Source organism: Cervus canadensis, chromosome 4 (genome assembly GCF_019320065.1).
Source record: "Cervus canadensis isolate Bull #8, Minnesota chromosome 4, ASM1932006v1, whole genome shotgun sequence".
NCBI lineage: Eukaryota > Metazoa > Chordata > Mammalia > Artiodactyla > Cervidae > Cervus > Cervus canadensis.
In genome coordinates, this window is record NC_057389.1 from 96,823,829 (window position 1) to 96,848,549 (window position 24,721).

The following is a 24,721-nucleotide window of genomic DNA, read 5'->3' on the forward strand; positions in this document are numbered from 1 at the left end:
TCCCATCAGGTGGTCAAGGTATTGGAGCTTCAGGTTCAGCATCAGTCCTTTCAATGAATATTCAGGATTGATTTCCTTTAGGACTGACTGGTTTGATGTCCTTGCAGTTAATTACTGTATGCAAGTAAATAAAATGCAGTCTCAAGACAGGGCATGGACGAGACAAACAAACCTGGTGGGGATAGAAGGAAAGGAACTGGAGGAAGAACTTGTTAAGAATGTTGATAAGGCAGCACCAGTGGACAGCTGTGTTGGCCTGAACTGCATCTATACCCTTTCACTGGAAACAGCAGCTCACCTTTCCTTTCAGAAGTAGCCTCTCTCTCTGATTCTCAGTACTTTTGGTTGTGCAAGGCTGACTTCATCCCCTTGCCACCACAGAAGGCAGGAGATCCAAGCCTGACTAGTCAGAAGATACCATCCTTCCTCCCCGTCCTCAGTTGTTCAGTTGTGTATGACTCTTTCTGAGCCCATGGAGTGTAGACCACCAGGCTCCTCTGTGCATGGGCTTTTCCTGGCAAGAATACTGGAGTGGCTTGCCATTTCCTCCTACAGGATCTTCCCAACTCAGGGATCAACTGACATTTCCTGTGTCTCCTGCACTGGCAGACATAGTCTTTACCTCTGAGCCACCTGAGAATCTCCCTTCCTCTCCACTTCATCGCAATGATGAGTGTACTGCCCACTAACATATAAACTCCTGAATTCAGCTGCACCTGAAGCTAGAATCCCCTTTCCCTTTCATCTATGCTTTAGAAAAGTCCATAGCTTAACTGACATGGACTGACACGGGTGTGTGTGTGTGTGTGTGTGTGTGTGTGTGTGTGTGTGTGTGTGTGTGTGTGTGTGTGTGTGTGTGTGTGTGTGTGTGTGTGTGTGTGTGTGTGTTTAGAGTTGTGTGTGTACTGGGGGAGGGAGGTGGTGGGAGGAGCGAGCCTCACCATAATGCCTGTCTTGTCCAGTGCCTCTGGAGATTTCATCTAGTCTGTAGACGTCCTTTCCGGATAACTCAGATATCCTTAAAGATCCGGGTCCAGTGAGCTCCCGTATTCTTTTAATTGCACAGAAGCATTCCCCACCCCCTCCCGAGATGCCGATTACATGACTTGGAGGTGACCAGCTGAAATGTGAAATCCCACAGACATTTAATTTTAAAAATAATTTTAAAGTTTTAGCTATTTTTCTTTTGTATCCTCATCTCAAACTCTTCCACAGGGTCATGGAAAGCCCCCAGGCTCCAAGCCAGACGCGCGTCCGGCCTGACGTACAAACATGGCCGGGTGTGGGGCAAGCGAGCTCAGGGGCTTGCAGGGCCCTCGTGCCGGCGGGCGGGAGTCGACAGGCGCTCGCACGCAAGCGCAAGAAGGTGGGGCTGAGTCCCAGGCCTGCGCCGTGCCACTCCACAGGCAGGGGGCGGGGCGGCGGGGAGCGCGCGCCTGAGGCGGCCGCCGGGCGCTGAGGAGTTGGCGCTCCGGAGACCTTCCTTCGGGCGCATCTTCCCCGCCGGCTGCGTCCTCACGAGGCGCCCCCACTCGGCGGGACCGGGCCAGGGGATGGAGTGGGCCCGCCGACACGGCCCTGGAGGGACCCAGAGGAGACGACCGCGCGAGCCCTGACCCGCCGTCCTCGCCGAAGCGCCCATGGGCGCGTCCCTGCGGGCGGGCCGTGGCTCTGAGGGTGGCGAGCGGCGGGGCCGCGGCGCCGAGAAGGGCTGCGCTCGTGCCCGGCCCCGCACAGGCCGCGCGCGTGCGCTCCCGCTGCAGGGCCGGCCGCGCCCGCCCCTCCTCTCGGCGCCGGCCCGGGAGCCCGGTCCGCGAGCGGCGGCGGCCGGAGGGACGATGAGCGGCGCGGCGCGGGCGGGCCCGGCCCGGCTCGCCGCGTTCGCTCTGCTGACCTGCAGCCTGTGGCCGGCGCGGGCGGACAACGCGAGCCAGGAGTACTACACTGCGCTTATCAACGTGACGGTGCAGGAGCCCGGCCGCGGCGCCCCGCTTACATTCCGCATCGACCGCGGGCGCTACGGACTCGACTCGCCCAAGGCCGAGGTCCGCGGCCAGGTTCTGGCGCCGCTGCCTATCCATGGAGGTGAGTGCCTGGCAGGGAAAAGAGGAGCCGTGGAAGGCGGAGGGGGGCAGGGTTTGTCCCCATCCCCCAGGAGCCACAACCTGGGCGCGGAGGCGGCGGACGCGGCGCCCCCACCCCGGCCCGGATTGATGCGCCGCTCGGCGGGCGGCCCCAGGGTCGAGGTTCCCGTCGTGTCCTCCCCCGCCTGTTCGCTGCTGGGAATGAGCGTCCAGACGTGTTATTGGGTTCTTCTTTTCTTTTTAAAAAGACTTTTTTTTTTTTTCCTTCCCTTGGTTCAGTTAGCTTGTTTACAGGAAGGCATTGAACTGCGAGTTTGCAGGGACAGCTCAGACAAAGGAGGTGGTGGAAGAGCGCAAAACTAGTTCGTGATGGATGAAGTCTCAACCTGTATTTCGGAATCCGCACAGATTCCTTCCCGAGATCACAGACTATGCTGTATTGAATCTGGAAGGATGAGGCCCTTTTCTTCCGTAAAAACGTGCCGTTTTTCTTAAGTGACAAGTGGAAGGAGGGTGGAGGAGGAAAATGGGCATCTTCCGTGTTGCTTTTGGCTCTTATTGTGCCCCACCAGCTTTACTGTAATTTGACGCCTGAACATCTCACGTTACGACGAATCCGATACCAATTGGAACCTGTACCCAAGTCTTCAGGTCATGAGAGTCTGCCAGAGGGGAAATAGGTAAAATTTTTGAGAGTTGTCTTTGAAGACATTTGGCTTAATCTTACGTCTACCATTTGCTCTTTAATAATTTAGTATAAAGCATATATTTGTACAAATTTCTGGTAATGTTTTAAAAGAAACTTTTCCCACACTGTGGAGTATGATTTTGTTTTTGGCCCACAGCAGACTTTTTGGAAAAATGTCTACTATCTTCTCCATCCCTACCCACTCTCACTCTGAGAATGCTTAGCGGGGACTTTTTTTAAAGCTGCTTTTCATGTTTAGATGACCTAAACTAGGCAACCTACATAAGGTGTTTGTTTTTATACTCTAAACTGTTAAAACATCACGCCGCTTCTGAGATACGTGTTTGAAAGCGAACATGCTAAGCTGTTTTTTTCTTTGAGGCAATCTAGCTAGGGAAGAAGAATCAGGAAGGGGTTTCATTTCACCAGTTTACACCTTCCTTTCACACGTTCATTTTTACATCAGTAATCAGTTGCTCAGTATGCACTTCTCATCTCCACTTTGTTAAAAAAAAGGCAGTTAGGGTCCTGCCTTGCCCACAGTAACAACTTTGGCCTTTGGTTCATTCAGTAAATATTTGCTTGCTTGTTCTGTGCCAGTCACTGTGCTTGGGACACAAAATATTGCCAAACTGTGGCACTGACAATGGTAGTCTGTTTTCTGGGGTTGAGATCTGTGAGGGTCACGTGGAAAGGGAGGGGCAAACTGTTGTGGAACAAGGACTGGCCCTGTGCAGTGTTTTGAAATCTGTGGTTTGTCTTTGGGTTCCTCTAGGCACCTCGAATCTATGATCCTCGCTTTAGATACTTGCCTCATAAGTGATCTGTGTTCTGAAACTACTTGTTGCTTGCCTGTCATTCCAAGCAAAAGCCCCATTTTCAGAAAACTTGTTTTAGGTGTTTGGCTGGAAGGGTATTGGACACTGATGGGTGGTAAAGGCTGGTCTTGTTCCTCTGTCAGTGGGGAGGTTCCAGTTGTGCTATACATAAGCCTTATGACACTGGAGAAGTACTGTGTGAGTTTAGGAAAGTAATTTGGCCTTTTAGCCTCAATTTTGTCTGCAAAAGGGAATGATGAAATAGTTACACCTTAAGTTTATTGAGGGGTTTCTCTGGTGGCTCAGATGGTAAAGAATCTGCCTGCAATGTGGGAGACCTCCGTTCAATTCCTAGGTTGGGAAGATCCCCTGGAGGAGGGCATAGCAACCCATTCCAGTATTCTTGCCTGGAGAACCCCCATGGACAGAGGAGCCTGGCAGTTTGCAAAGGGTTGGACTCGACTGAGCGACTAAGCACAACACAAGGTTATTGAGAGGCTTAAATGGTGCCTGCATTCTTACAAGAGGAGATTTGTTAACCTAAATGAATCTCTGAATTGGTGGAGTTTTAGACATGGCATCAGTGTGAGTACATTGGAGCAGTCTTGGAAACTTGAGTCTGCAGTCAGTTCCCCTGGGTGTCTATCTTCTCTTCGTTTCCTTGTTCTCTAGGGGCTCATTTTGTATCTGCACATCATGAGATTGCTCAAGGTTTTTTCATGGCATTGGTGGTGGAATCCTGCAGGTAGTTTGGGTCTGGCTTTCTACTAAGGGATCTGCACACATAGGTTCTTTCAATCCAGCAAATACTAATTGAAAACCTGCTGGTCCCAGCCACCCATCCAAGGTACTGGGGAAGAGGGAGGGGCCCCAGAAATAAGCAAAACAAATTATTTCTCTTCTTCCTGAAGCTCACGGTCTAGTGGCATTTTTATGTCAGTTTACCTATAAACTGTTTCTAAATCAATGGACTAACATGAAATCTAAGAAGTTTTTGTGCTTTTGCAGCAGGAATTTAGGAATGTACTTTGTTTTTTTGTTTTTGTTTCTTGGCCATGCTATCTTTAGCGTGCAGAATCTTTAGTTCCCCCGAACAGGGATCGAGCCCACACCCCCACAGTGGAAATGCAGAGTTCCAACCACTGGACCACCAGGGAAGTCCTAGGAATGTATTTTAAAAAACAAGAATGGTGGTAAAAATCTGTTAAAATTTTTCATGTGTAAGGAAATAGCTTATGTCTATTATGTCAGTGTACTCTAGTCACTCAATCGTGTCTGGATATTTGCAACCACATGGACTGTAGCCCACCAGGCTCCTCTGTCAATGAGATTTCCCAGGCAGAAATACTGGATTGGGTTGCCATTTCCACCTCCAGGGGATCTTCCCGAGCCAAGGATGGAACACGGGTCTCCTGCGATGCAGGCAGATTCTTTATTATCTGAGCCACCAGGGAAGCCCGTTATGTCTAGTATACCTCAATTTAAAAAAAGAAAATAGCTTAAAATTTGAATAATATTTGGTTATTTCACATTATGATATTCTCAATTTAGTCTCAAATTTTAGTGCTTTTAGAAAAAATAATAGATTCTGACTCTGCGTGCTTGTAATTTTAAATTGAAGAGAATTCTTAGTGTGTTTATTGAAGATTTACTGAGTGTTGACACTAAACAAAGTGATGTTCAAATTACAAAAAAAATAGTTATGAGACAGAATTACTGGCCAAAAAAGAACCAGTCATGGTCAATAGATGGGAAGTTAATAAAAATTAATTTTGAGGACAAGTGTTTGGTGAATATAAAGACAAAATTAGTTTTCCTAGAGCTTAACATGGCAACTCGTTTTAATTCTTTGATTAGGTTGTGAAAGTAAAAACCTCTCCAGTTATTTTGCATTATTTCTGTAAGTTAGGCATATATGAATTACTGGACAAGATTTATTTGTCCTATATCTTTAAAGAGTAATTTGGCAATTTCTTCCTAAATGCTTTGGTATTTTAGAAGTACATTTTGAAAAGTGTTAAACTTTATAAAATATTTCATAAACAAGTGTTGTACTTTGAAAATACATTCTTTATCATTAGAGTACATTTTAAATGGAGATTTATTTGGTGATAACAAATTTCATATTTTAACTGTAAAGAATTTATTTTCTGAAGTGAACTTTTGCAGGAACATGCCTTATATTTATTCACAGATACTGGTTGTTGTTCATGGTTGCTTTCTTATTACTAACTTACTCAAAGGGTGAGCCTAGATCTAGAAACAAATGTAAAATCTAGCTAACATTTACTGTGGAACAGACGTTGTAGATGTGCTTTGTGTGTGTGCACACTAACTTTTTGTTTGAGCCTGGGTGTGGGGGTTGGGAGAGAAGGCCCTGTTGTTGATGATGTCATTTTGTATGCAAATATGCTGCTGGGAAGAATTTGGAATAGTCATTTTCATTGAAATTTTCAGGATTGGATGTTTAAGCCTTGGACAACAATTTTACCAAGTAATAAAATTTTTTTTGGTCATCTGGTTGACTAAAGGGATGCCATAACATTTTTAAAAAATCTTAGATTCTTATGTTTTATATATGTGATTTTGTTGGATGAATCCATTAAACCTAAACTTGGTTTTCAAAATTCTGATTTTAGCGTGAAGGCAGTCGATGTGGAAACAAGATCTTGGATGAAAAGGGCCATGAAATGTTAGATTGTGTGATGCCAAAGGCAGGGGCTACCGGATATAGAGATTTCAAAATATTCAGAAAAAAAGTAGGTGTTATCCTGGAATCAGAGACCCTGAAAGGAAAGAGAGTTCAGAAGGAGCTGGAGGCTCTAAAAACCAAATTTGACCTAAAATAGATAACCAAGCAATATATGATAAATTGTATTTGTATTAAATTTTAACAATTTAGAAAATATTTTTACATTTTGTATTTTTCCTTTGCTTTTGGATGATTCATTAGCATATAAAATTTGAATATATATTTTTAAACCTCCGCACCAAATACGTATATCCTTCCTCTGTTCCATCTTTCTGTTTCTCTTTATAGCAAAGTGTTGTCTGTACTTTCTGCCTTAGAGTTTTCATCTTGCTATTCTTCACATTGTGAAGGTCTTTGTTGTGCCAGTGATTTGATAAAGACGTGACATATTTAACTTAAATATTGGACGGCAGGATCCTCAGCATCTCAATGTATGGAATGGTGGGCTGAAACTAAGAGAAAAGTTAATAGAAATTATTATGTAGTCTTGAATTTGGGTAAAAAAAAATTAGCTGCAGTGAAAGGAGTTGAGGGGAAATAAGGCTTCAAGCTGCATGTCATAGGACAAAGCCTCTGTGCACTCACTGACCAGCCCATTCTAATCTTGCATGCATTTGAGCATCATATCCTGGGTAACACAGGTCCCACTTCATTATAGGCCAGGCACACTTTTAGTGCATGTTCATTTCTGAATATGAGTTTTAAGGGATGAACAAATCTACAAAACACTGTTTTGAATATTATAAAAGGGAAATCCTTCATTTGAAGGAGCATTAGATTAGATGGCTTGTAAGATCCCTCCATCTTGAACAGGGGTAACTGTAAAGAAGTAAGACGAACCTTGTTAAACAAAGTGCCAGATATACCCGTTAAGGATATTGTGTTCTTTTCATGCCAGTCACATGGGTGTGTATATGTTTCTATGTATACACACATATTTTGCAACAATGAAAAATTTAAACACTCTCAGAATTTGTTTTGTGAGGTTATCTTTTTGATTGAACCATTTGGAAAATGCATACAGTTTATCAAATATCTTTTCTGGATAGATTTTAATTTTGACAATTGAAAATTATTTTTGAGGCAGTCTTTTAATGTGCCTGTGAATTCTCTCTTTAGATAATTCTCAAAGAAGTCTGATAGTGTTTTGGACCATGTCCACACCTCTGGGGTGCATTTCCACCTACCAAATCTTAGAGGCAAACCTTAAAAGGATGAGATTTATTCAAAGTACCTAATTGTACCAGTCCTCAGAGCTGGTTCTTTTAAGTATAGCAACCTTGACTTATTTACAAAATGAAATTAAGTTTTCAAGATCATCATTTGTTTGTTTTATCATCCTTATTTTATGCACTAAACCTTCATTTCTTTTCCATAAGTCATAGTAAGTGTAGCTTTCTTTACTGTTGGAAGCAATTTTGAACAAAATAAAGGGATCCCTTCAAATGCCAAATTAAATAAATTAAAAAGTCCTTAATAAACTCCTCTGAGCTTGCATTATGCAAGTTCTGTGGTGTGTGTGTGGAAGATATGGTATGCAATTCCTGCCTAAGAGAACTTGCCGGGATGGCACAAATAGGACATGCCATTGTAGAAGATGGTGCAGGCTGTCTGCAGACACCAGCAAGGGGACCGGCCGCATGTTATTGTAAACAGAGTTTGTTGGAACACAGCTGTGTCCATTCATTCACGTGTCTGTGGCTCTGTGAGTGGTTATTACAGGAGCCTATATAACTTCCAAGCCTATACTGCTTGTTCTGTAGCCCTTTAAGAAAATTTTGACAAGCCACAATCCATGTTCTGAAGGTTCATTTATACCTTAGTTTTTCCCATTAAAACTATGTTATGGATTTATGGGTGAGAAGTTGATTCCTAAGTTGTCCCAAACTGTGAGTTCTTGGAAATTAGGGACAGCGTCGTCTTTGTTTTAACCAAATACCTCAAACTGTGCCTGGCACTAGCAAGCCACTGTAATATGTGGTTGCATTTAACCCTGTGGTGCTTTGTCTGGTAGTGAAACTGATGACAGGTGTTGCTGGAATCTGTATGATGGGATGGGGATGGTGGGGTGTTGATAGAGGGCCTCTGTTACTGTAGGGCTTCTGTTATTGTGCTAGATCAGTAAATGGTACAAAGATCAGAGAAACGAAAAATTATTTGGACTTGTAGTCTAGAGAGGTTTCATTGAAAATGTGGAAATTGAAATTAATCTTGATCAGTTCTTCCTCTAGCCATAATGGAATAACAGACACTAAGTTTACCTTGCCACCTCAAGTGACTGAAAAACCTGACAGTTATGAAACAGCAGTTTTAGAAATAGGTCAGAAAACAGCACAGGACAGTGATCTCTGAGAAAAAGGAAATAAACAGCAGAGTTCTGTGACTGCCTCAGCTTACCACCTAGAGAGTTTCTAAACTGAAGCTCAGGGAAGGGGAACCCAGAAAGAATCTAGTGGTCTTCCTGAGTTGATGAGACAGAGTTCAGAGCTCAGAGAGGTGAAGGCAGCTTGAGTAGACTTGAATGTGTGAGAAGGTCAGGTACAGGAGAGGAGGGAGCTACAAGGGGTTCATTCACTCAAGCCTTTGATCGAGTACTCTTCTGCTCATTTTATGGAGACCTGTCAGAAATTAGCAGGTGGAAGAATTCTTGGGAGCTCACACAAGGCTGGGAATAGTTCATATTCTCACTAATCAAAGTAGAAAGACCTAATGGATGAGGCATGGAGTAAGGCCAAATTAGCCCTGGAGAAAAGCCTGTTCTGGACCCACCTACCAAATCTTAGAGGCAAACCTTAAAAGGATGAGATTTATTCGAAGTACTTAATTGTGAACAAACCCTAACAATATCTGAAGGGATTAGAACAAAGTCCAGCTCCCTAAAACATGAAATCCAATACCAGCATCCAATAAAAAATGAGCAGACAAGCCAAGTAGAGAAAATATGACCCATAACCAGACAGAAAACTGTCAGCAGAATCATTCCCAGAAGTGGGACAAATGATGGAATTGCAAATAAAGGTGTTGAAAGGTCTATTATAAATATACTCAGTTTGTTCACGGAGGTAAAAGGAAACTTGAACATGACGAGGAGAGAAATGGATCTAAAAATAGACCTACATCAAACTATGAGCAAGGTGAAAAGACAACCCTCAGGATGGGAGAAAATAATAGCAAATGAAACAACTGACAAAGGATTCATTTCCAAAATATACAAGCAGCTCATACATCTCAATGCTAGAAACTCAAACAACCCAATCAAAAAGTGGGAAAAAGACCTAAACAGACATTTCTCCAAAGAAGACATACAGATGGCTAATAAACACATGAAAAGATGCTCAACATCGCTCATTATTAGAGAAATGCAAATCAAAACTACAATGAGATATTACCTCACACCAGTCAGAATGGCCATCATCAAAAAGTCTACAAACAGCCATGGCAATGTATGGCAAAAACCACTACAATATTATAAAGTAATTAGCCTCCAACTAATAAATGGGGGGAAAAAAAGTCTACAAACAATAAATGCTGGTGAGGGTGTGGAGAAAAGGGAGCCCTCTTGCACTGTTGGTGGGAATGTAAATTGATACAGCCACTATGGAAGGTGGTAAGGAGATGCCTTAAAAAACTAGGAATAAAATCACCATATGACCCAGCAATCTCACTCCTAGGCATATACCCTGAGGAAACCGAAATTGAAAAAGACACATGTATCCCATTGTTCATTGCAGCACTGTTTACAATAGCTAGAACATGGAAGCAACCTAGATGTCCATGGACAGATGAATGGATAAAGAAGTTGTGGTATATATACACAATGGAATATTACTCAGCCATAAAAAGGAACGCATTTGAGTCAGTTCTAATGAGGTGGATGAACCTAGAATCTATTACACAGAGTGAAGTGAGTCAGAAAGAGATAAATACTGTATTTTAATGCATATATACAGAATCTAGAAAGTGGTACTAAAGATATTTACAGGGCAACAATGGAGAAACAGACATAGAGAATAGACTTATGGACAGAGGGAGAGGGGAGGAGAGGGTGAGATGTATGGAAAGAGTAACATGGAAACTTAGTTTGAGTTCAGTTCGGTCACTCAGTCATGTCCGACTCTTTGCAACCCCATGAACTGCAGCATGCCAGGCCTCCCTGTCCATCACCAACTCCCGGAGTCCACCCAAACTCATGTCCATTGAGTCGGAAACTTACTTTACTATATGTAAAACAGGTAGCCAACAGGAATTGATATATGGCTCAGGAAACTCAATCAGGGGCTCTGTCTCAACCTAGGGGGTAGGATGGGGAGGGAGGTTCAAAAAGAAGGTGATATTTGTATACCTATGGCTGATTAATGTTGAAGTTTGACAGGAAATAGCAAAATTCCGTAAAACAATTACCCTTCAATAAAATAAATTTTTAAAAAGTAGACCCACATCAAACTTCTAGCAGTAAACTCAAACCTGAAAAAGTGTAGGATTTATATTGATAGAGAAAAAAAGAAAGTGTATACTGAGAGGATGATAGTTCCTGCTTAGGTGATCTCTTTTTATCCCAAACAGTGATATAGTTAACATATACTGGGTACATACTCTCTGCCCAGAATGGTGCCAAGTATTGTACATGGAGTATCATTGAATTCTTGTAACAGCTCTAGGTGGTAAGATATCCTCATTCTGTGGATGGGAATTCAAGGCACTCCAGTCTCTTGGTGTTTTTGTGTTTTTTCTGTTTTTTTTCTTTATAGCACTTAATGTGGTTGGAAATTGTGTATCTATCTTGTTTGCTTCTGAAGGCAGAGATCCTGGTGTCCACTTTTGTATACTCAGTGCTGAGCCTGGAACATAGGAGGGTGGTGCTGGTAATTAGTGTTGGACAAATTAGAGTGGAGTAATCCAGCAGCTGATTCAGAAGTGATTGGATTTGATGTAGGTCTGTCTGACTACAGAGCTCATACTTCCACCATGTCTTGTACCACTTCTCAAGTGAGTTTAGTAAATTATGATCTACTTCGTGGAATGTTACACAACCATTAAAGGGGATCATGTGAAAGTTAGGTATATCCTACAAAAGTAATATCGTTACAGTGGACAGGGACTCAAAGTAATATGCAAAAATAAAAATGGCTGTGTTATGTTTGTTGGATCATGGGTAACATTTCTCATTTTCTTTTCTCTCATTTTTTTGAAGTATTTTTAATATAAAACCTTCTTCAGAGGGAAAGTCATACTCTCTAAAGGGAACAAATAAGTGTCTAAAGTTGATTTTTTTTTCCATTTATTTTTATTAGTTGGAGGCTAATTTCTTTACAATATTGTAGTGGTTTTTGTCATACATTGACATGAATCAGCCATGGATTTATTCCCCATCCCGATCCCCCCTCCCACCTCCCTCTCTACCCAATCCCTCTGGGTCTTCCCAGTGCACCAGGCCCGAGCACTTGTCTCATGCATCCAGCCTGGGCTGGTGATCTGTTTCACCATAGATAATATACATGTTTCGATGCTGTTCTCTCGAAACATCCCACCCTCGCCTTTTAATTTTTTTTAATAAGTTTTTTTAATAAAAGATTTTTTAATAAAGTTTATTCCCTAGCTTCAAGAAAAATTGAATTAATTCCAAACCATGGTTAGAATGAGTAGAAAACTGAGAGATGACTAGAAATATGCTGAAAAGTGCATGTTTTTCCCCAATAAGAAAAGAGTTAAGACCAAGTATTCTTGTCTTAACAGGAATCAAGCTAAAATGTGGCATCGTTTTTATTTATTTATTTATTTTTAATTGAAGGATAATTGCTTTAGTAGTGTGTTGGTTTCTGCCGTACATCAGCATGAATCAGCCATGGGTATACACATGTCCCCTCCCTGTTGAAGCTCCCTCCCACCTCCCATCCATCCCACTCCTCATTGGATTTGAGCTCCCTGAATCATACAGCAAATTCCCACTGGCTATCTGTTTTACATACGGTACTGTATATTCTTCCATCCTTCTCTTTCCATTTGTCCCACCCTCTCTTTGCCCCCTGTGTCCAGAAGTCTGTTCTCTATGCCCGAGTCTCCATTGCTGCCCTGCAAATAGGTTCATCAGTGCCATCTTTCTAGATTCCATATATATGCGTTAATATATGACACTTCTTTTTCTCTTTTTGACTTACTTTACTCTGTATAATAAGCTCTAGCTTCATCCACCTCATTAGAACTGACTCAAATATGTTCCTTTTTATGGCTGAGTAATATTCCATTGTTTCTTTATCCATTCATCTGTCCATGGACATCTAGGTTGCTTCCATGTCCTAGCTATTGTAAATACTGCTGCAATGAACACTGGGGTACATGGGTCTTTTTCAGTTATGGTTTTCTCAGGGTATATGTGTGGCATAGTTGTGGCATCATTTTGAGCAGTTAGTGAATCCTAGAAAGGGACAGGACTTGTCTATAATATTTTTATGATGATGATATTAATGCTTTTATTTTATTTTGGTTTTCCCTATTTAAAATCAATCTGTATTTAAAGCATGAAGACTTAACTATGGGTAATCTCCACTTTTCGAAAGTTCACCTTATGCCATTTTGCTTTTATGAAAGACCTATATTAGTACCTATTTTTGATAACCGAAAGAAACCTCAAGAGGATTTTTGCTTTTAGCAGAAAAAAGGCCAGAAGCGAAAATAGCATTCAGCATTTGTTTTGCAGCAAGATGAGCCATCATAGAGGCAGCCGCACTGGAAGCAGTGAGAGCAGCCTCCTCAAAGCTCCTTCCCCTGGAACAACACTCAGCATCTTAATGTTGAGCCCCCCATAGTTGTAAAACATGTCTCTCTGTGCTTTGTCTTGATTTATTTTGCGGGTCCATTAGCAAGATGTGTCCTCCATTTTGGTTTACAGTAGGCTTTTCCTCTTTCCACTTGTCTCCTGTCACTTCTTCCTATGTCTTTACTTTTAGCCTAGTCTTATCTGAGCTCTGGATTCATATATTCAACTGCCTACTTGGTATTTTTAACTTAAATTTCCCAAGAATATCTCCAGATTGATAAATGGAGCTTTTGATATGTGTGTGTGTGTGTGTGTGTGTGTGTATACATATATATATGTATATATATCCTGTCTACTACCACTGTTTTCAGGGTTTCCCTGGTGGCTCAAATGGTGAAGAATCTGCTTGCAATGCAGGAGACCCAGGTTCAATCCCTGGGTTGGAAAGATCCCCTGGAGAAGGGAATGACTACCCACTCTAGTATTCTTGCCTGGACAATTCCATGGACAGAGGAGCCTCGTGGGCTGCAGTCCATGGGATTGCAAAGAGTTGGACATGACTGAGTGACTAATACCTGTTTTCTAGTCTTCCCCATCTCAGCAAATGACATCACTGTCCTCTCTTGTAATTTAAACAAATTTAGGAGTCATCTTAGCTTCTTTTTCTTACATTCCACTTCTGATTGATCCTTCACATTTTACTGTCAGGGTGTATCATATCTATCTGTTGCTTGCCATTTTCACTCCTGTCATCTTAGTACAGACAGTTGCCATCTCTCTGGTCTTCCTGCTTCTTAACTTCTGTCAGTCTTTTCTCCCCAGTAGCCACAGTGATCTTGAAACTTCACCCAGTCTTGTCACTGCTTGCTTAAATTACCCCTCAGTGGCTTCTTCTAATCCTTAGAGTGGAAATCGGAACGCCTTACTGTAGTATACAAGGCACCTCCTGATTGGTTGGTTCCAGCCTTCCCCTCCCTCAGGCCATTCATCTCTCCCTTGCTCTCCGTGCTGAAGCTACCTGTATTTTGATACTCTCGTTCCTAGGGCCTCTGTGTTTTCTTTACAATGTGTGCCTTCTTGCTGGTATCCCACTCACCTCTATCTCCTAGTCTTCACATGATGGTTGCTGTATTAATAGAGCTTTATGGTTCTTTGATTCTGTATGCTGCTGCTGCTGCTGCTGCTAAGTCGCTTCAATGGTGTCTGACTCTGTGTGACCCCATAGATGGCAGCCCACCAGGCTCCTCTGTCCCTGAGATTCTTTAGGCAAGAACACTGGAGTGGGTCGCCATTTCCTTCTCCAGTGCGTGAAAGTGAAGTCCCTCAGTTGTGTTCAACTCTTCGTGACCCCATGGACTACAGCCTACCAGGCTCCTCCGTCCGTGGGATTTTCCAGGCAAGAATACTGGAGTGGGTTGCCATTGCCTTCTCCTTGATTCTATATAATGGCCAGTTAAAAGGACCATGGAGATGGAGACATGGGGAAGGAATTGTAGAATCTAAGAACTTAATGATCATCTGTAATCAAGTCTAGCCACTCATCTGAGGCCTCAGCTTTCCTATCCAGTGGTTTTACAGCTCACACTTGAACAAATGAGTGATGGAAATCTACCACATTCATCTCTGGAAAACAGAATGTTAGAAAGTCTTTTTTTCATCTGCACAAAAAAAATTGGTTCAAAAAATTTGTAGACAGTTGTTAATTTCCTTGTCTGATTGAAGTCCTCTAACCCTTAGACTTCATGTTCTTATTTCTGTTCTTAAGAATATAGTATTTTAAACCGCAGAACGCAGCTTTCCACTTAAAGGATACAGTGAGTTTAGTAACGTCCCACAAAAATTCTTGTCCACCTGGCACTTCAGAATGTGATCTTATTTGCAAATAAGATCTTTGCAGATGTAAGTAGTTAAGGATCAAGATAAGATCATACTAGTTTATGGTGGACCCTAAATCCAGTAATTTGTGTCCTTCTAAGGAGAAGAGAGAATGCAGAGAAACAAACAAAGATAAAGGCCATGGGAAGATAGAGGTTGAAATAGGAGTTATGCTGCCACAGCTAGAGAGTGCCAAGGATTGCTGGCAACAACCGGAGGTTAGGAGAGAGGCATAGGACTGTTTTTCCCTTGGAGTCTCCAGAAGGAGCCAACTATACCGACACCTTGATCTTGACTTCTGCCCTCCTGAATTAGGAGACAATACATTTATGTTGTTTTAAGTCACACATGGACATCACCATATGTTCAATACCGAAAACAGATTGATTTTATTCTTTGCAGCTGAAGATGGAGAAGCTCTATACAGTCAGCAAAAACAAGACCGGGAGCTGGCTGTGGCTCAGATCATGAACTCTTTATTGCCAAATTCGGACTTAAATTGAAGAAAGTAGGGGAAACCACTAGACCATTCAGGCATGACCTAAATCAAATCCCTTATGATTATACAGTGGAAGTAGAAATAAATTCAAGGGATTAGATCTGATAGAGTGACTGAAGAACTATGGACTGAGGTTCGTTACATTGTACAAGAGACAGGGATCACGACTACCCTCAAGAAAAAGAAGTGCAAAAAAGCAAAATGGCTGTCTGAGGAGGTCTTACAAATATCTGAGAAAAGAAGAGACGAGAAAAGCAAAGGAGAAAAGGAAAGATACACCCATTTGAATGCAGAGTTCCAAAGAATAGCAAGGAGAGATAAGAAAGCCTTCTTCAGTGATCACTGCAAAGAAATAGAGGAAAACAATAGAATGGGAAAGACTAAAGATCTTTTCAAGAAAATTATACATACCAAGGGAACATTTCATCAAAAGATGGGCTCAATAAAGGACAGAAATGATGCGACCCTAACAGAAGAAGATATTAAGAAAAGGTGATAAGAATACACGGAAGAACTGTACAAAAAAGATCTTCACAACCCAGATAATCATGATGGTGTGATCAGTCACCTAGAGCCAGACATCCTGGAATGCAAAGTCATGTGGGCCTTAGGAAGCATCGCTATGAACAAAGCTAGTGGAGGTGATGGATCTCCAGTTGAGCTATTTCAAATCCCGAAAGATGATGCTGTGAAAGTGCTGCACTCAATATGCCGGCAAATTTGGAAAACTCAGCAGTGGCCACAGGACTGGAAAAGTTCAGTTTTCATTCCAATCCCAAAGAAAGGCAATGCCAAAGAATGTTCAAACTACACCGCACAATTGCACTCATTTCACACGCTAGTAAAGTAATGCTCAACATTCTCCAGGCCAGGCTTCAACAGTACATGAACCGTGAACTGACAGATGTTTAAGCTGGATTTTGAAAAGGCAAAGGAACCAGAGATCAAACTGCCAACATCCATCAGATCATTGAAAAAGCAAGAGAGTTCCAGAAAAACATCTGTTTCTGCTTTATTGACTATGCCAAAGCCTTTGACTGTGGGAATCACAACAAACTCTGGAAAATTTTTAAAGAGATGGGAATACCAGACCCATCTGGTATCTCAAGACCTGCCTCTTGAGAAATCTGTATGCAGGTCAAGAATGAACAGTTAGAAGTGGACATGGAACAACAGACTGGTTCCAAATAGGAAAAGGAGTACATCAAGGTTGTGTATTGTCACCCTGCTTATTTAACTTGTATGCAGAGTACATCATGAGAAATGTCGGTCTGGATGAAGCACAAGCTGGAATCAAGATTGCTGAGAGAAATATCAATAACCTCAGATATGCAGATGACACCACCTTTATGGCAGAAAGCAAAGAAGAACTAAAGAGCCTCTTGATGAAAGTGAAAGAGGAGAGTGAAAAAGTTGGCTTAAAGCTCTACATTCAGAAAACTAAGATCATGGCATCTGGTCCCATCACTTCATGGCAAATAGATGGGGAAACAGTGGAAACAGTGACAGACTTTATTTTTGGGGGGCTCCAAAATCACTGCAGATGGTGACTGCAGCCATGAAATTAAAAGACACTCCTTGGGGAAAAAAGTTATGACCAACATAGATAACATATTAAAAAGCAGAGACATTACTTTGCCAACAAAGGTCTATATAGTTAAAGCTATGGTTTTTCCAGTGGTCATGTATGAATGTGAGAGTTGGACTATAAAGAAAGCTGAGTGCTGAAGAATTGATGCTTTCGAACTACTGTGTTGGAGAAGACTCTTGAGAGTCTCTTGGACTGCAAGGAGATCCAACCAGTCAATCATAAAGGAAATCAGTCCTGAATATTCATTGGAAGGACTGATGCTGAAGCTGAAACTCCAATACTTTGGCCACCAGATGTGAAGAACTGACTCATGTAAAAAGACCCAGATGCTGGGAAAGATTGAAGGCGGGAGGAGAACGGGATGACAGAGGATGAGATGGTTGGATGGCATTACCGACTCAATGGACTTGAGTTTGAGTAAACTCTGAGAGTTGGTGATGGACAGGGAGGCCTGACGTGCTGTTGTCCATGGGGTTTCCAAGAGTCGGACGAGACTGAGCAACTGAACTGAACTGACTGAAGCCACAAGGTTTGTAGTCATTTGATATGGCAGCCATAAGAATTAATGCAAAGAGAAAACAGAATTGAACAGCACTGCAGTTTGGTTTCAGCAGTACAGAAGAGAGTAGAACTGCTTTCTTCCCCATCATTCTGAACACATGCCTAGAGTCATATAGGTTATTTTGGTACCCTTAACCAGTGACTCATACTGAAATTACTGCTGATTAGACTTTCTAGGACTTTTTCATAGAGGTTGCCCTAAATCGAGTAATTTTATCTTTACTCGATTTAGGCTGGTCATTCAGCCTTTCAGGATACTTTTTGAATCCTGATCTGTCATCCAGTCTTTATTCTTCATAGCAGCTGTGTGTCACCCATGAAGGTGGTGAGCATAGTTTTTGTATCTTCACCTAAGTGATTCTTAACCTTCTGTGGTTGTGGATTCAAGACTTTAATGAAAGCTGTGGACCTTTCTGATGAAAAGTACTTATTTATGTATAAATACACCAAGTTTTCAGTAAGGTTTAGGATGTTCAGATGCCTCTTGAAACCTCAAGTGGTTCATAGACCCAAAGTTCAGAACACTGATGTAGGTTATTGATAAAAGTATCAAATATCAAAGAGTGTGAATGAATAGACCCTTGTAGTATGTTCCTAAAAACCTTCTAAGATGGTTAACATTATTCCATTACTCAGCACTTCTGGGGAGTGGAGTGGGCATTTCATAGTTTACTAATTTACTTTATTGAGTTTGCATTTGATATTGTACATATTTCTTTGTCTTATATTGTAAAAGCCAATCAAGTTCTTTGATTAAAATAAATATATATATATATATATATATTATATTTACTTTGTTCCTGATTTGCTGGGAAGGAGAAGTAAATCTTTATGGCTTAAACATAGTATGTTACTTTCCTGTTGCCACTGTGATCAGTTATCTCAAACCAGGTGGCTTGAAAGAACACAGATTTATTGCCTTACAGTTCTGGGAGTGAGAAGTCCTAAATGGGTGGCACTAAGCTAAAATCACGGTGTTGGGCAAAACTGCACTCCTCATGGAAGGTCTGAGGGAGAATCCATTTTCTTGTTTTTCCCGGCTTCTGGAAACTGCGTGCATTCATTAGCTCATGCTCCCCGCCTCTTCAGAGCCAGCAGAGAGCGTTTCTCACAGCCTTCTGGGGCGCTCATCTTCAGCCTCTCTTCTACATGTGAGACCCTGTGACTGCATGGGGCCCGCCCACATGTGATCTTACGTGTGGGCTTCCCTGGTGGCGCAGACAACAGAGGATCTGCCTGTGACAGGAGACCTGGGTTCCAGCCATGGCGGGGAGTTACCCTGGAGAAGGGAATGGCAACCCCCTCCAGTATTCTGGCCTGGAGAAGTTTTGGGCAGAGGAGCCTGGAAGGCTACAGTCCATGGGGTGGCAAAGAGTGGGTAATGACTGAGCAATTTTCACTTCCACCCACATAATCCAAGGTAATCTCTTGATTTTAAAGTCAGCTACTTCAGTTCAGTTCAGTCTCTCAGTCGTGTCCGTCTCTTTGCGACCCCATGAATTGCAGCACGCCAGGCCTCCCTGTCCATCACCAACTCCCGGAGTTTACTCAAACCCATGTCCATCGAGTCAGTGATGCCATCCAACCATCTCATCCTGTGTCGTCCCCTTCTCCTCCTGCCCCCAATCCCTCCCAGCATCAGGGTCTTTTCCAATGAGTCAACTCTTCACTTGAGGTGGCCAAAGTACTGGAGTTTCAGCTTCAGCATCAGTCCTTCCAATGAACACCCAGGACTGATCTCCTTTAGGATGGACTGGTTGGATCTCCTTGTAGTCCAAAGGCCTCTCAAGAGTCTTCTCCAACACCACAGTTCAAAAGCATCAATTTTTCGGTGCTCAGCTTTCTTCACAGTCCAACTGTCACATCCATACATGACCACTGAAAAAAACCATAGCCTTGACTAGACGGACCTTTTTTGGCAAAGTAATGTCTCTGCTTTTTAATATGCTGTCTAGGTTGGTCATAACTTTCCTTCCAAGGAGTAAGCGTGTTTTAATTTCATGTCTGCAGTCACCATCTGCAGTGATTCTGGAGCCCCAAAAAATAAAGTCTGACACTGTTTCCACTGTCTCCCCATCTGTTTCCCATGGAGTGATGGGACCTGATGCCATGATCTTAGTTTTCTGAATGTTGAGCTTTAAGCCAACTTCTTCACTCTCCTCTTTCACTTTCATCAAGAGGCTTTATAGTTCCTCTTCACTTTCTGCCATAAGGGTGGTATCATCTGCATATCTGAGGTTATTGATACTGCTCTTGGCAATCTTGATTCCAGCTTGTGCTTCTTCCAGCCCAGCATTTCTCATGATGTACTCTGCATATAAGTTAAATAAGCAGTCAACTACTTAGCAACCTTAATTCCGTCTTGTCATGTAACCTAATTGTATTCACAGGTCCCAAGGATCAAGATGGAGACATCTTGGGATGGAGAGCATTACTCATCCTTCCGCACATAGGCAGATGAACCTATGTAGGCATCCCATGATATAAGTGTCTACAAATTATTCCTTTAGTAATTATTTCTGACATTTGCTATGGTTTAATAGTACCCTAAGGAGCTCATAACTTCCACAGCCCTTCTTTATCAGTTTATAAACAATGAAGTGCTATTTACACAAGTTAGTTTTCTGATACCTTTCTTCTGTGATTCCTCAAAGTTCATTCAGTGGCGCAGTTTCTTTTCTGAATGTTGTCACCAGACTATAATTCATCTGGATCAGAAATCCTAAACTCATGTGGGACAGCTGCTTCAAATACTCATTCAGCAAATAGTTATTTAACACCCAGTGTATAGCGGTCTTAAAATACTTCAGCAGCGGCCTTGGTGCTGCTTGTGCAGGGTGCCAACTGCTGAGGGGCGGCCGGAGCGGAGTCTCCGCGGGGCGAGACCACTGGACGCTGCGGCCGATGGTCCGGGCTGCCAGCTGCAGCCGGGGCCCTGGCGCGCTGCCACGCGAGGAGGAACAAGTGTTTCTGGAGCAGAGAGGCCACCACGGGATGACATGGGTGCGGCTGCCTGAAGAGGCATTGCTGGCTTGGGAAGCAGCTTCAGAAAGATCAGCCCAGAGACGGAGGTGGGAGGAGGGTAGTGACCAGCGCCCCCAGTTCCATGTGTGGAGCCAGCAGCGGCGGCAGATCGGCCCCAGGGTGACCAGCAGCAGCGAAAAGTCTTGGGGTACCCTTGGCCCCTGGGTGGCAGATGGGCTCCGTGACGGACAGCGGCTCCAAGGTGGCCGACTGCAGTGGTGAAGCTGGGGTGCCCTCAGCTCCTGGGCCTCATCCTACCTCAGCTTCATGCACTCATTTCACATGCCAGCAAGATTATGCTCAAAATCCTTCAAGCTAGACTTCAGTAGCATGTGAACTGATACCTTCCAGATGTACAAGCTGGGTTTAGAAAAGGCAGAGGAAGCGGAGATCAAATGCCAACGAATGCTGGATCATAGAAAAAACAAGGCAATTAAAAAAAGAAAATCTGCTTCTGCTTCACTGACTAAGCTAAAGCCTTTGACTGTGTGGGTCACAACAGGCTGGAAATTCTCAAGGAAATGGGAATACTAGACCACCTTACCTGCCTCCAGGGAAACCTGTTTGCAGGAGAAGAAACAACAGTTAGAACCAGACATGAAACAAACTGGTTCAGAATTGGGAAAGGAGTACATCAAGACTGTATATTGTCACCCTGCTTTATTTAACCTATATGCAGAATACATCATACGAAATCCCAGAATCAAGATTGCCAGGAGAAATATCAATAACTTCAGATACGCAGATGATACCACTTTAATGGCAGAAAGTGAAGAACCAAAGAGCCTCTTGATGAAAGTGAAAGAAGACAATGAAAAAACTGGCTTAAAACGCAACATTCAAGAAACTAAGATCATGGCATCCAGTCCTGTCACTTCATGTCAAATAGATGGGGGAGATGCGGAGAAACAATGTCAGATTTCATTTTCTTGGGCTCCAAAATCAATGCGAATGGTGACTACAGTTACAAAATTAAAAGATACTTGCTCCTTGGAAAAAATAGCTATCACAAACCGAGACAGTGTATTAAAAAGCAGAGACATCACTTTACCAATAGAGATTCATCTAGTCAAAGCTATGGTTTTTCCAGTGATCATGTATGGATATGAGAGTTGGACCATAAAGAAGGCTGAGTGCTGAAGAATTGATACTTTCAACTGTGGTCTTGGAGAAGACTCTTGAGAGTCCCTTGGATTGGAAGGAGATCAAACCAGTCCATCCTAAAGGAAATCAGTCCTGAATATTCATTGGGAGGACTGATGGGGAAATGCCAATACTTCGCCCACCTGATGAAAGGGGAGCAAGAGGAGAAGGGGGGCGACAGGATGAGATGTTTGGATGGCATTACTGACTCAATGGACATGAGTAGGAGATAGTGATTTACAGAGAAGCCTGGCATGCTGCAGTTCATGGGGTCATAAAGAGTCAGACACGACTTCACGCCTGAACAACAGGAAGTATATAGCAGGCAGAACAAGAAGTTCCTGCATTCTGTCTGGTGCAAGCAGCTAGGTGAGTTATCCCCTGTGTATTGTGTCATGGTGAAAACAGACATTAAACAAATAATAACACAAGAATTATTTAATAATAATTCTTGGGGAAAGGATCAAGATGCTGAGAGAGCATAAATGAGAATATTAACCCAGTCTAGGTTGGTCAGGGAATACTTCTCTGAAGAAATGATGTTTAAGCTGAGGATAAAGCATGAGCAGATATTAAACGAAGAGGGACATGGAATGGAAGACCAGTTCAGGCTAGGAACGTATATGAAAACTGAAAGTGATATTAAAAAGAAAAAAAAAGTTGGAATGCTTGAGTTTAGAGAGTAAGGGGGAATTTAGAGAATAAGAGGGAGAATGGTATACAGCAGAGATGAAAATGTGGGTCAGTACTTTTTAGGCTATGTTCCAATTTTTGACGTTATCCCAGGAGGAATAGAAAACTATTGAAGGGTTGGTTGGTTTGATTTTTTTTGTTTCACTGGGTCTTTGTTGCCACACTCGGGCTTCTCTAGTTGCAGTAAGTGGAGGCTGCTCTGTTGCAGTGGTTGGGGTTCTTTTTGCAGTGGTTTCGCTGTTGCGGAGCACAGGCCCTGGGCTCACAGGCTGTGATAGTTGTGACTCACAGGCTCATTAGTGGCGGCTCAGGCCCAGTAGCTGGTGCATGGGTTCACTTGCTCTGCGACACGTGGAGTCTTTCCAGCCCAGGGGTCAAACCCGCATCCCCTGTTTTGGCAGGATTCTTATCCACTGTACCACCAGGGAAGTCGCTTACAAGTATAGTAAAATACATATAACATAAAGCCTACCATCTTAACCAACTTAGGTGTGGGACATTTCAGTAGTGTTACATAGATGCGCGTTATTGTGCAACCAACCTCCAGAACTGTTTTTGTCTTGAAAAACTGAAACTGCATATCCATTAAACGACTGTGCATTTCCTTCTCTCCCTGGCCCCTGGAACCCATCCTTCTACTTTGTCTCTATGAATTTGACTGCTCTAGAAACCTCATCTAAGTGGAGTCATACAGCATTCATTTGCTATAACACAGAGAAAAATGTACATTCATAAGTCCGCAGCTTGATGAATAACTCTGGCAAACACATTGATGTCACTCTGAACCTTGTCAAGAAACAGTGTTACCAGCTCCACAGAGCTTCCTGGAAATCCCCTTTCAATCACTATTTCTCCTCCCTCCCTCCCCGAAAGTAAATACTATTCTGACTTTGAACACTAGAGATTATGCCTGTTTTTTATACATAGAATCATGGTATGTATTATTTTTCATCTTATGATTAGTTTCTTTTGCTCACATTGTGCTGGTGAGATAAATTCATGTTGTTGCGTATAGCAGTAATTTGTCAGTGATCCAGTGCATAAATATACCACATTTTATCTATTTTGCTGTTGAAGGACATGTGGGATGCCTGCTTTTTAGCAGTTACAACCAATGCTGTCATAAAGATTGTGTACATGTCTTTTGTTACACATATATAACATTTTATTGACTATATGCTTAGAAGTGGAATTATTCTCTCCCTCTCAGTTTTCTTACGAGCCTGATAATGTCCATAACAATTCACCATCTTTCCTCCAAAAATCTGTTCCTCCTCCAGTGTTTGCTGTTTCAGTCATCACAGATTTTTACCCCCATATTTAATTAATTACCAAGTCCTGTTGATCCATATTCTTTAACATCTCTAAAATGTGTCTCCATTTCTCTCCATATCCACTGCAACTTTTTAATCTCTTTCCTGGACTGTGGCTTCCTAACTGGCTTTCCTGTGTCTGCTGGCACTCTCTTGGTGTAGTACTGGGAGGCACACTTTTTTGATTGTGTGTACATTTATTCCCAGTACATGTATTATACTTATAAATGTTAAACCACACTCCTGGTTTTCTTTGACATACACCTTAAAGTGTAACACTTAGGTTAATAGTTAATAATAGCTATAATAAGCCTGTATTTCTAATCTTTTGTGATCTTCTAGTCTTTTGTGATCATTTCCTGTTTGATGGTGTTCTTTTCCAAATCTGATTAGTTGGGTTTTTTTTTATAAAACCTTTTATGGTTGGTGAAAAAGAGCTTGTATAGGAGTAGAAATGTCAGCTCTGCCAATTTATTTTTGCTTTATTTTGAAGGGACTTTTTTTAAGGCATTTGTCCATTTAATGAGAGAGAGTTTAGTTAAAAGTAGATGATATCATGTGCAACTTGATGTAACTGTATATGCTATTTTGTAAAAAACTGAAAACACGTGTGAGAGGGAGGTATGCATCCACTTTACATTTGTGGGATCATTCTTCATTCAGGATACCTTGGAATACCATATGAGGTACACAATCATCTGACATGGATTAAGGAAAGAAGCCAGTGTTAATCTGTAATTAAATGTCAATAATTCTTAGTTTCTTACTTATTATAAGTGATTTTTTTTTTTGGTTGAAGTAAATTTAGAAAGGTCACTAGATACATACACACACACAGTCAATTGTACTTCTGTGTGCCAGAGCAAACAATTAGAAAATGTATTTTTAATATAATTTAAAAATGTTATTGGCCCTGAAAACTAAAA

General features: G+C 42.2%; 1 protein-coding gene across 3 annotated transcripts in view; it reads left to right on the plus strand.

Moving 5' to 3' along the window:
- The first annotated feature begins 1,397 nt into the window (after window positions 1–1,397).
- The window catches only part of RNF130 (ring finger protein 130), a 140,126-nt gene continuing 116,802 nt past the window's right edge, over window positions 1,398–24,721 (plus strand). Inside the window, exon 1 of one of the 3 annotated variants that reach the window (XM_043466989.1) lies at window positions 1,398–2,085. In XM_043466989.1, the coding sequence (XP_043322924.1) occupies window positions 1,641–2,085 (445 nt within the window). In that variant the 5' untranslated portion in view covers window positions 1,398–1,640. The remainder of the gene's footprint in view (window positions 2,086–24,721) is intronic. The other 2 variants (XM_043466990.1, XM_043466988.1) reach the window with 2 other exon arrangements.